This window comes from Mya arenaria, chromosome 3 (assembly GCF_026914265.1).
Source record: "Mya arenaria isolate MELC-2E11 chromosome 3, ASM2691426v1".
Taxonomy (NCBI): Eukaryota; Metazoa; Mollusca; class Bivalvia; order Myida; family Myidae; genus Mya; species Mya arenaria.
In genome coordinates, this window is record NC_069124.1 from 8,213,676 (window position 1) to 8,226,011 (window position 12,336).

At 34.6% G+C, this 12,336-nt stretch overlaps 1 protein-coding gene across 4 annotated transcripts in view; it reads left to right on the forward strand.

The window, feature by feature from the left end:
• The window catches only part of LOC128227263 (uncharacterized), a 47,590-nt gene extending 36,103 nt beyond the window's left edge, over nucleotides 1-11,487 (forward strand). The window contains exons 2-10 of one of the 4 annotated variants that reach the window (XM_052937624.1): nucleotides 341-497; nucleotides 1,081-1,212; nucleotides 2,336-2,527; nucleotides 4,753-4,907; nucleotides 5,123-5,279; nucleotides 5,640-5,759; nucleotides 6,172-6,252; nucleotides 7,002-7,016; nucleotides 7,889-11,487. In XM_052937624.1, the coding sequence (XP_052793584.1) occupies nucleotides 341-497; nucleotides 1,081-1,212; nucleotides 2,336-2,527; nucleotides 4,753-4,907; nucleotides 5,123-5,279; nucleotides 5,640-5,759; nucleotides 6,172-6,252; nucleotides 7,002-7,016; nucleotides 7,889-8,086 (1,207 nt within the window). In that variant the 3' untranslated portion in view covers nucleotides 8,087-11,487. Of the gene's footprint in view, nucleotides 1-340; nucleotides 498-1,080; nucleotides 1,213-2,335; nucleotides 2,528-4,752; nucleotides 4,908-5,122; nucleotides 5,280-5,639; nucleotides 5,760-6,171; nucleotides 6,298-7,001; nucleotides 7,017-7,888 lie in introns of all 4 variants that reach the window. The other 3 variants (XM_052937623.1, XM_052937622.1, XM_052937626.1) reach the window with 3 other exon arrangements.
• Nucleotides 11,488-12,336: the final 849 nt, after the last annotated feature.

Sequence of the window (12,336 nt, forward strand, 5' to 3'; positions counted from 1 at the left end):
TCCCTCTCAACTTTTGAGTATTTGTTGTGGATGTAGAGGCAATATCAGGGTGCAGTGTTGAACATGATAACTTATTCATAAGCCATTGAAGCTATTCACTTGAATCTTGATAAATATAAACAAAACCAAAACATAAGGGTATGGCTATTCCATCACTCTGCCAAATATTTGTTAGGAGTAAAGCTTCTTGATCAGTTGAAAGAACAATCACAGATAAGCATTTGCATCAAATAACAGTGCTGTTAATTATATAAGCAGTTGTCTCTAGGCTAAAAGAAAGCTGCACAAAACATGACGAAGATTAAACATGTATTAACTAACAATTAATTAATATTTGCAGGGAGCAGCCGATTTTCTCGGTGCGGGCACATGTGTTCCAAATCGACCCGGAGACAAAGAAAAACTGGCTCCCCTCCAGTAAGACCGCTGTCGCTGTGTCATACTACTATGATAGTGCTAGAAATACATACCGTATCATCAGCGTGGAGGGATCGAAGGTTGGTGTTCAAAGTGCTTCATAGAAATTTGACCTTGAACATGAGCTATTTGTATAACTGCTTTGCATCTTAAGAAATACATACCGTATCATCAGCGTGGAGGGATCGAAGGTTGGTGTTCAAAGTGCTTCATAGAAATTTGACCTTGAACATGAGCTATTTGTATAACTGCTTTGCATCTTAATGCTGTCATAATCATAAAAAAAGGGTTCTTCATTTTGAACAGTCATAACATTTGCTTGATAATAATGATCTAGATCTTATGATGTCATTGAATAATCCTTATAAGTGTGACTTTTTGGAAGAAAACAGTCCAGCAAGTTAATCGAGGTATTGTCATAGCCAAATGATGTGAAAAACCTTGACTGATGATAACTTTTAAATATTCTTATATTGAACATAATACATGACTTCTTTGTGCAGAAAGTCACAAAGCTCAAGCTTAAATGATTGTGGAGTTACATCTGCTTATTGACGGAAACAAAACAGACGAGGGCTGGTAACTGTGTGTGGTGCTCTTGCTTTATGAATGTTGGTATGTAGCGTTTATTGGTGTGTTTCATAAATGCATTCTCAACTTCAGGCTATCATCAACAGCACTATCACCCCAAACATGGCGTTCACAAAGACGTCACAGAAGTTTGGTCAGTGGTCCGACCCCAGGGCTAACACTGTCTATGGACTGGGCTTTGGTACAGAAGCAGACCTGAGCAAGGTATGAAAAAGGATGTCATGTAATACAACCTATCTTAAATTAGTAAAATAGTTCACGGGTTTATCTATAATGGAAAACTTGAATCAAATTAGCATGTAAGCCCCAAACAAACACTCTAGTCATTAATTAATACATTAACATACGCTCTAAATATGCTCTAAATACGCTCTAAATACGGGGTATGTGTAAATGATTTATTGCAAAATTTTACAGTATAACCTTTGCTTTTGCAGATTCACTGAAAGATGAAATATTTTTAAGAAAAGCAACAGCAAATTAATGACAGTTATGTTTTATCATGCATTAAAAAGCTTGTGAGAACGAAAAACAATTCAAATAATGTCCCTTTACTCGTATATAATGTCAAAGAAAGTCTGACTGAAAACCCCCAGTAATTGTTCATGTTGTAAATGATTTCGACTTGTGCCCACATCCTGTCATTTGGTGCAAAGTTACAAATAACAATGGAATGTTCAGTGGGGTTCAGTTTTGATACCATGCAAATTGATACTAAGCGATGCAATTTAAGGTATGGATGACATATTGTATGAACTATTTTGTGTTATATATTGAGTTAGTCTAGTTATACATCTTAATCTTGATTTGTTTAGGGCAAAAATAACGTGATGAACCTTGATGTTGAGATTTCTACACAAGAATTTTAAGCTGTTAAGTGTACTTACTCAATTTTGGAAAATATGAAATATATGAAAGTCTCTCAATAATATGAAATTTGTCAAGAAGCCCATTTTAATCACTATAATATAAATGTATTCTTTTTTTATTATAATTTTTCATTTTTGAAACATAATTGTATCACACCAAACTGGCCACATTCCCCCATCACAGTGTGAGACCTTTATAATCAATAACTTAATGGTAAAAATCTGTAAATATAATGTACAAAAGCTTTAATCTGATCTTTAAAATCTAAAAATGGATGTATAAAATCAATAAACGTAAGGTTTAAAAATCTATAAATGACATGTTAAAGTCAATAAACTTACTGTTTAAAATCTAAAACTTCATGTTTAAAATTTAAAAACTTATGTTTAAATTCTGTTAATTTAATGGTTAAAATCTAGAAACTCATTTGTAAAAATGCTCTAATAACCTTTTTCAGTTTATTGAAAAGTTCAAGGAAGTGAAGGAAATGACACGGCAGCAATTGAGTCACAGTACGTCACCACCGACTGTCAACGGCACCGACGACACGCCATCATCATCAGCAACAACAACACCCCGGGAAACCCCAACCAATAGGGGCTTCTTCCACACACGCAGTTCTAGTCTAACATCTATGAGGGATAACAACGTGAGGAACATTTAAAAAAAAAGTCATTTCATCAATTTTTTTGCTTATTTACCATGTCATTGAACTTTGTAAATTTGTTTGTGACTTTCAATAAGGTCAGCTAGTTAATTATACCCCCCAAAACAAAGTTTGGGGAGGGTATACTGGAATAGGGTTGTCCGTCTGTCCGTCTGTCTGTCTGTCTGTCCGTCTGTCCGTCCGTTTTTTTTGTCCGGGATTCATCTTTGTCGTTATTGAACAAATCTTTTTCAAACTTTCATATATTAATGACCATGATGTAAACCTGTGCCTCCGTGGATTTGGTCAGAGTCGCATGATCCTGAGTGGAGTTGTGGCCCCTTAATGAGTTAAATTGGGCAAAATTAGCTTTGTCCAGGATTCTTCTTTGAAGCTATTGAGCAAATCTTTTTCAAACTTTCAAATATTAATGGCCATGATGTAAACCTTTGCCTCCATGAATTTGGTGGGAGTCACATGATCCTGAGTGGAGTTGTGGCCCCTTAATGAGTTAAATTGGGTAAAATTAGTTTTGTTCGTCCTACTCCTTCGTCATTTTTGAATGAATCTTTTTAAACTTTTAGCCATGGTGAGAACATTTGCCCCTGTGATTGTGGTTGGAATCACATGATCATGTCTCCAATTATGGCCCCTGAATAAGTTAAAATAGGCAAAAATTATACAGCTTTGTCTAGCCTAATCCTTGGTCATTTTTTCTCATTTTTTCTATAAATCTTTTTCAAACTTTCAGATGTCAATGACCATGATATGAACTGTTGAATATGTGATTTGGTGCACCTGTATTAATCAGAATGTTTGCATGGCCTTAAAAAGACCTTTAATTGATTTTGTCCTTAAAAAGACCATCAAAAGTCCTGAAGTTAGGTGCATACAGGCCTTAAATTTGTTACAATATTCGCTTTGGTGGCCTACTCCTTTGTCATTTTTCAATATATTTTTCTCAAACTTTCAGCTATCCATGACCATGATGTGAACCTTTGTATATGTGATTTTGTGCACCTGTATTATTTCCTTGGTACTCATGTGTGGGGGGGAGGTGGTGGGGGTGGGTAAACAGAAATTGGGTTGACAGACTGTCAAATTCACCCGTCCACCTTCATTTTGGAATATCCTGTCAGGAGTCATGACCCCTTTATGGTGAAAATGAGAGAAACAGGTTTGTTATCTCCCCTGAGGTGGGTGGGAGTGGGGTAATATTCGCTTTGGTGGCCTACTCCTTTGTCATTTTTCATCATGACCCCTTTATGGTGAAAATGAGAGAAACAGGTTTGTTATCTCCCCTGAGGTGGATGGGAGTGGGGTAATATTCGCTTTGGTGGCCTACTCCTTTGTCATTTTTCAATATATTTTTCTCAAACTTTCAGATATCCATGACCATTATGTGAACCTTTGTATATGTGATTTTTTACACCTGTATTATTTCCTTGGTACTCATGTGTGGGGGGGTGGGGGTGGGTAAACAGAAATTGGGTTGGCAGACTGCCAAATTCACCCGTCCACCTTCATTTTGGAATATCCTGCCAGGAGTCATGACCCCTTTATGGTGAAAATCAGAGAAACAACAAACTTTCAGATATCCATGACCATTTTGTGATCTCTGCTGCAGTGCCATGGCAGTCCTTGATTCAGTAATAGGTATTCTAAATAAACTAAATAAATGTATTGCCTTGTGCTTTCTAATGATACCATAACTAAGGCCAGGGCAAACAACCTAGACAGGGAAGGGTTGGGGGGTTTTCGTTAGCCTTTGGCTTACAGTTCTAGTTTTTGTTTGGATTGATATCAAACCACAAGTGCAGAAAAATATTTAAGACATTTTGATTTGAGGTTAAATGATCCTGATGATTTTTATACTGGGGTAGAAGGTTTAATAGCGGTTTATGCAAAGAAAAAATTGTGTGTACGGTAACTGTTCTTGTTGCCTGAAACATTTACTTCTTGTTTTCGCTCAATATAATCTTGATTTTACTGATCATTCAAAAGTCTAACATAAATTGATATATCCTCAGATTTATATTTTTTAACTGAATGTTTTTTGAAGATATTCAAATGAAACATTGTACACTTGATGAGACTATATGCAAATGTATAACCTGGCCAATAACTCTTGGATAATTATTGAGGTATGACCCTTGTTAGACGGAGAACAACAACACCTGATGTGCATTCTGGTTTGCTCTTGTAATGATATTGTTATTGTTTTCCAGCAGCAACAGCCACCGCAGCCATCTGATCAGAAGGAGAACATCAACCTTCGTGAGCGTCGTAACTCCTTCAACACGCCGGGAAGTAACGGCACAGCGTCACCGGAGAGTCAAGTCAAATATGAAAATGATAGGCTTAAGCTTGCACTGGCACAGAGGTACAATTTTTGTATCATGTAAATTTTGGTGTCATCAGCACCAGAGAAACTTTAGTAACTGAATTATGTAGTCGCCGTTATGCAGTTTACAGTGCGCTGACTGTCAGGCATAAACAATATCTGTCAATAATCTCATGGTATTGTGTAGAGTTTAAGGAATGTGTACCGTTGATGCTGATGGTGACTTAAGCCATTCATATTTTCATGCGTTACAGTTCTTCAAATGCAAAGAAGTGGGAGGTTGAGCTGCAGACATTGAAGAACAACAACGCTAGGCTGACGGCGGCACTTCAGGAGTCTACGGCCAACGTGGAGGAGTGGAAGAAGCAGCTGGCGGGATACAAGGACGAGACGGGCAGGCTGAAGAAACGGGTATGACTGGAAAGATTTGTGGTTGCAAATTTTTTTTTGCAATTATCTCATTTTTCACAGTATTTTTTTGACATCATAAACAAGAATAAGATTAAAAATCAGTTGCATTTAAAGAACTAGCATTGGTGAAAATATATGGTTATTAGTTTCATTTATGTTTGGAAAACTGCAGTAAATAAACTGCTTAAAAATATGACTGAACAAATACATATTTGAAAGTCATGAGATACTCCTGATGGTTGAAATTTAAGATATAAATTATTATGAGGTTAAGGTATCGGTTAACAAATAAACAGTACTAAGTTCTCAGTAAAACCTGTTGTTTTTTTAAAGAATTTTACATTCATCTGTAATATACAGGTTTCGGAACTTGAAGGAAAGTCTGGTGACTCAGAAAGAGTATCAGATCTCGAGTCAGAGGTCACAGAACTGAATGACACAGTACAGGCACTACAGCGGGATAATAGCTACAAGGATCAGGTAACAGGAGAAAGATTATGTTTAAAATGTTTCATACTTAATTTATACTTATTATACAATTACTTTTGTAAAGATGGCTGAAACTGATATAACTCACTCTTTATTCTGTTTCCTGGTGTCCGTTTGAAAGGCCATAAGAAAGGCTCTGCAAATCTAACCCATGACTTATTGGGTGAGAGGTAGAACATGTCACTAGACTACCTTCACCCCCTTTATGCTTTATGCAAAATGATCTGATAATAAGCCTTAAGGCTCATACCAATCCAGGATCCATGATTACGAACGGTTCAGAGTTGAGTATTAAAGGTATGAGCATGAAACTAGACCACATGTTCTCTATGACAATACGCATGCTTTACTGATAAGTGTTAGTGAAGCCTCGATCTCATTTTTGTTATCTTTTTCTGAACAGGAGGTGGACAGATTACAACAGCGTCTCGCCGAAATGCAGACGAGAGAAACAGCCAATGGAAACTTGCAAAACAAACTTAAGGTTGGATCTATATTTCGGTCATCTTCCAAATCGAAACTCATCAAAGTAAGCCAGATCAACATTCTCCCCTCCATGGGGGAGAGCTCGGTATAGATCGGTGTTGTCTGGCATGCTACAAACATGGAATGAACATATCGTTTCTTTCTTACTTGAAAATATATTTTTGGGAGCTCATTCATGACATTTTATTTTTGGTGATATTCACCTCCCGCCGGGGTTGAACCAAAATGATATATATAACTATGAGAAATATCAATTCGAAAAAGTGCTTGAACAATTAGTGCCATGATATGATGGCCCCATTCATCCCCCGGTGTAAGGAGAGAAAATGCAGGGGATTTTTCTTCCCTCAAAAGGGATATTGAATGTATGATTATTATAGCTATTACATAATTGTAGTTAACACTTTCCTGAGGAATAATTTTGAAGTTCTATGTCATGAATTTGCTCAAGTATAAAATGACCACATCCATTTTTAATGCTTTCTTTATTTAATATCAGCATCTAGGGTTATCATTTATTTATCATAATACCTTGAAATACAGTCATTTCTCAATGTATTATAGTTAAATAGACCACACATTGATAGCCCTAGACTGATAACGCATTTAACTGTTCTCTTTTACATTATTCAAACACCATTATAACTTTTGATTAGCATTTTTCAATTCAGCTTTATTTGACTTTCTAATATATTATTTCATTTTCTTCTGTCTTTATCTCTGCATCTTAACTATTTCTTCAATCAGGTTGACAGCGTCAAAGTAAGTATAGAAGCAACATGGCGATGCCGCAGAATGTGGATGAGAAAATATTTTATTTGTGAACATTTACCTATGTCTTTCATTTCGTTCTTTGTCTTCCAATTATTTCAAATTTTTAACATATTTATTATTTTTGTTTTGGATTGATGTACAGTATATTTTTCAAACATAACAAGTTATTAAATTACACAAGGAGAAATTTTTTACATAGTATGGATGCAACAAAGCACTAGTTTTTGTAGCGTAGAAGAGCACCAAACACACCCAAAATGTTCATGTTTGGATCCATGGCTAATCAATAAAGCTAGTGGGATAGATAAGGGTATATAGAAGGATTCTATTCTGTTTATATCTTTGACTAGAGGCTTCTGACTGTTATGATGTTCAGTTATGCATACAAAGAGAATTTATGAAGTGCATCATATTTCGTTCTTTATTTATGGGTATGAATTTTGCTTTGTTTAAAAATGACATGTTTGCCTGTAACACATCCAGATAGTTAGAGACTAACACTTTAATTTGGAAAAAAAAGTAAACAATATCAAATTTCTTAAAAAAAAATAATTTTCAGTACCGCCATGTAAGACATTTGTTGAAACTCAAAAGAATGTATCTATTCAATATGCTAATCCATACAAGTATGACCAAATTCTGAAAAACATTCTTGGATCATTATTGGATTCTGTTTACATTTATATATCTTCATTGTATTCTGTACTGTTTGTGTAGAATGTATGTCATACATGTACTAACTATGTGGGAGTTCCCTTCGAAGGTTTTTCCATACTTGATATTAACAATCATACATAGTTTTAAAGTTTAAAATATTTCATAATCATTCTCATACAAAGTGTGTTTTCCCTTTTTTTCAGGCACTAGAAGAAGAAAACCGTTCCTTGCACCAGAAAGTTCACGACCTTCAGCAGTTGTTACAAGACTATAAAACGTCGCAGGAGAGCGAAAAAGATGAACTTGTTCAAATGCAGGATCACTTGGGCAGCAAAATCACAGAACTGTATGAGTTTCATGAACAAATAGTGGCAACATTAAGGAAGGAATCAGAGAGCTAGGGGTGGAAGATGGAATAAGTTATGTGCCAATATGGGATTATAGGATTAACGGAGCATTTCGAGCCAGTATGTTGTTCTGTGGTTGCTGTTAGGAGCAAACTGGGCCCTTATTCTAATGATAAGGAAAACTGCCCTGATTCTAAAGGAGAAGATACGATTAATTCTTGGGTTTGGGTTCAAAAGCGATTGTAACGGAACTCTTGGCATTTCTGATGATCAGGAAACAAGGTTTTATTTTAATGAAAATGTAAAGGAAGTACGTAGAATGTATAGGGCTGATTATTTCTAGATTGAATTGATGCATATTGTTAGAGGGGCTTTATTTCTGTGAATATTAGTACAAGTTAAGGCTTTTGGTGTATCAATGTTAGGCTCGTGTAACAGATGTGCGTTGGAGGGATCGTGAAAAATAATGGCATTGTTTTTCATTATGTATGCCAAACATGTGGTGATATTTCGCCATCCTGTTGGTAGATATTTATTGAAATGAGCCTCCTAGTTGTTTGAATAGAATATAGACAGCATTATGACAAGATCACACAACGATATGAAATAATATACTGTTTTAGCCTAACTTATGCTATGCAAATTGCTCACAGTATTGTTACCAGAAAAAAATACATGTACTGGTACATCATTTTGCCAGAAGGTAGACGGTGCTTAATACAAGCAACAGTATAAAAGGCATTTTGCTTTTGTTCTTGCTACTGTTTCTAACTCACATTTCGTTACTTTTAATTTTCTATGATATTAATTTAATGTCCTGCATATCTGCATAAGCATTGTTTCACTGTAGAAATATTGATATACAGACAATTTGATGTTTTTTTGTTCTTTTTTTGTACTTTGAGAAATATTTTGTTTATAACTGTTCTTGTTTTATCTGCATTTAAGATTTTATATATTAAGTATTCTTATAAAGTTCTAGGTATTGGTAAAAATATTTTTAACGAATAAGATTTTTATTTATTTTACACAAAATCTTGGTGGTACGGTTTTATTTTCTGACACAAGTCAAAACATTCATTGTGCCATTTATAAGTACATTTTTAAGTACATTTTATGACTAGAATTGTATTACTTATTATTTGCCTGTTTAGTGATTCTTCCTTTTTAACTTGTATGTATCATTTCTTATTACGTGCATTTGCATTCAGTACTTCTCAAGTATTTCATTTTCTATAACTGTAAATATTAAACAAAAGATCTGCAATTTTTAATATTTTATGGCCATATTTCATTGTCAGTAATTCTTATGCATTCTTATGCATAACAACATCTTCTGGTATATTTAATATATATGATAACATGGCTGAAATTTTAACTTAAGCTATTATACTGTGTCTCCTGCAGTAATGTGAAAAATTACTACTAATTATGAAAATATCATTTTAGAACATGATTATTCTTTATACACACTAATTAATGTTAATCAAGATTATATTTAAGGAATAGTCAACCGATGTTTTTTTACCAGAAGATATTAAAGTCATCGAAACCATAAGTTAATTGAGCACAAAATTAATCTAGATCTGACTTGTTGATATTAACTACCATGGTCAATAGAACCAGTATAAAGCAGGCCCTGACCATTGTCAGATACCCCGCTGCACCCCAAATACCCTCCTCTTCATCATATACTGTGAATCATTTCACAGTCTTGTTTCTTTTCTGCAAACTAAATAGTGCAGAGATTACGCTTATAGAAAAAATACTTTCAAAATCAAATAGTTCATTCTCTAGCACTTCTGACAGTGAACTGCATTGAATATTATGACATTGGGTTGAGTTGTACAAACAACAAAAATTTGTCAATTCTATTTCCAACACAATTAAGTTCATCATTTATCCCATGGTATCTGTGTAGAGTTAACAGAATGTGCCCTGTGGGTTCGACGGTGCCCCTGACATACTTCCATGTGAAGAAATTCTTGCACTCTTACTAATTAGTGAGATCATCATGAGTTTGGGTGAAGACTGTCTAGATCAAGCACATACCACACATAATATGTGACATTGATTTGCCATTTCCGTCCAGTTTATACATACAGTTGAATTATTATTAACATGCATACCAATTGATATTTCATGTTGTAGTTTTCTATACTTGCCGTGTCGGTATATTAATCAGAACTTTTACTCAACACATTTATTTTATTCGAAGTATTAGACTCATTTTAGACAGGTATTATAGATGGACTTTCATTTCTACCTCTCTTATATTTCTTCCTTTTAAAATATTGCTGTAACTGAGCCTATGTTGTGAAACGCCTATTATTATCTGGCTAACTAAATTATTATACATACTGTACTAAGTGATTTTGCTTGACAGTAACATGTATATTTTATCTTGAAAGAAGAAAGGTCACTATGGGTACCTGTATGTTAATGTCAAAGCAAACATATTACAACGCTGTATTTCTAATTTTGATTTTTTTTTACAATTTTAGTGTAATGATCATTTATAGTAACATTGACATTGCAAATAATAGGCTGTTGTTGCATGTCTGAATAAATACCATTTACCGTCCATGTTACCAGAACATGCCAGTATGTATTTTAAACAAGATATTTTTCTGTTGACAATTGGTGATTGTATTTAAAACATCGATTATACAATGCATAAAATAACCAGTTTATAGCAATGATTTCATAGCATGCTTTCTAACTCGTATACATGTATAAATCAATTCATGATCACTGTACTTACCTAGCACATAATTCTATGTAGGTCACATTTTGTCTTGTAGAAGAAACTTAAAATCTTCCAAAAGCAAATAATCCTTGGGCTGTATTCAATATTGTCCTTATCCTTGTCCTTAGACACGCCTCAGTGATTCCAATCAGTCCATTGGCCAGTTATTCAACAGAACAGTCCAATCAAAACACACAGATACTTATCTTAAAATAAGGTGAACTCGAAGGTGGTTATTAAATACAGCCCAAGATCCTTTGTTTTCGAGATTTATTCTACATTTACATTTATACTCCCTTGGAGTAACTCTTGACTGCCAATGGCAATCCATTTGGACAAATAACTGTTCAAACATGTCCAGTAATATGCCATTTTTCTTCAAGATAATTAATAATTATTTATTTTATATGTGTTGTATATACATGTATGTGATAACCACTTCACACAGATACTTCTGTGCTCCGTATCTATACTTCATTTTTATATCAAGAAAACAATCTGTAAGACATAAACCATGCTTTTTCTAGATTGTATATAGTGATCATTTTCGATTAGCAATACATTTTGTACATAGTATTTGTACATAAATGTTAACAATAGTATTTATCCATTAATTCATCTTATACATAATATATAAACTATGCAAGATATTTATAACACTGGTGACTAGCTTTGTTAGTCAGCAAAAATAAAAAAAATAAAATGATGTTTTTGTTGTTTTTCATTATAGTTTTAAATTGGCACCTAGGGTGGGTTTCTGAAGCTGTAAACTATCTTTCACTATACATGTACAACCAAGTCTTATGCAATGGCATGTAATCGTGGAGTGCCACCTGGTCCCTGTGGCTCGAATATTGCTGCCTCATGGCAATGAAAATCTGCAATTAATATAAAGCATTAAAAACCATATGGACTTTCTGGGGGCGGGGCATAATTGTTTGGCTTAGGTGAACTTATTCTATTCTAACGGGATAGTACTATTTTGATTCAGGTTGTTGGTTAGGTAAATGGGCTCTAATGCAGTACTCTCAAATAGCACAATGCCTACACAACCGACAAAGCAGGTAGTTGAACTTACAGCAATACATGTATCCCCTCACTAAATATTTAGGCAAACATATGTCAAGATTTGCCTTCAATGGGAGGAGATAGGACAGGAACATGATATGCTTATGACCTTATTATGTGGACTTGAGCAAGTTTCAAGAGGGATTCTGCCATGCTGTTTGATCAGCTGAACATGTGATGCAGGTATGGAGTGGAATCAAAATGCCCTTGGATTAATATTTTTGCCTTGACCAAGTTTTAAATGAATTATGCTGTGTCATCTGTAAAGGCTGAACATGTGACCAAGGTATGGAGTGGACACAAAATGCCCTTGGCCTCATATCATTGCCATGAACCAGTTTTTAGGTGGTTTGCAATGTCATTTTGCTTGGTTGAACACCTGATCAGGCCAAATCCGAGACAAATTGCCCTTTACACTTTACAGTTGTGGCCTTAGTTTTCACTTTGATCTTTTGATTTTTAAACATTTTATTTAATAATATAAAAA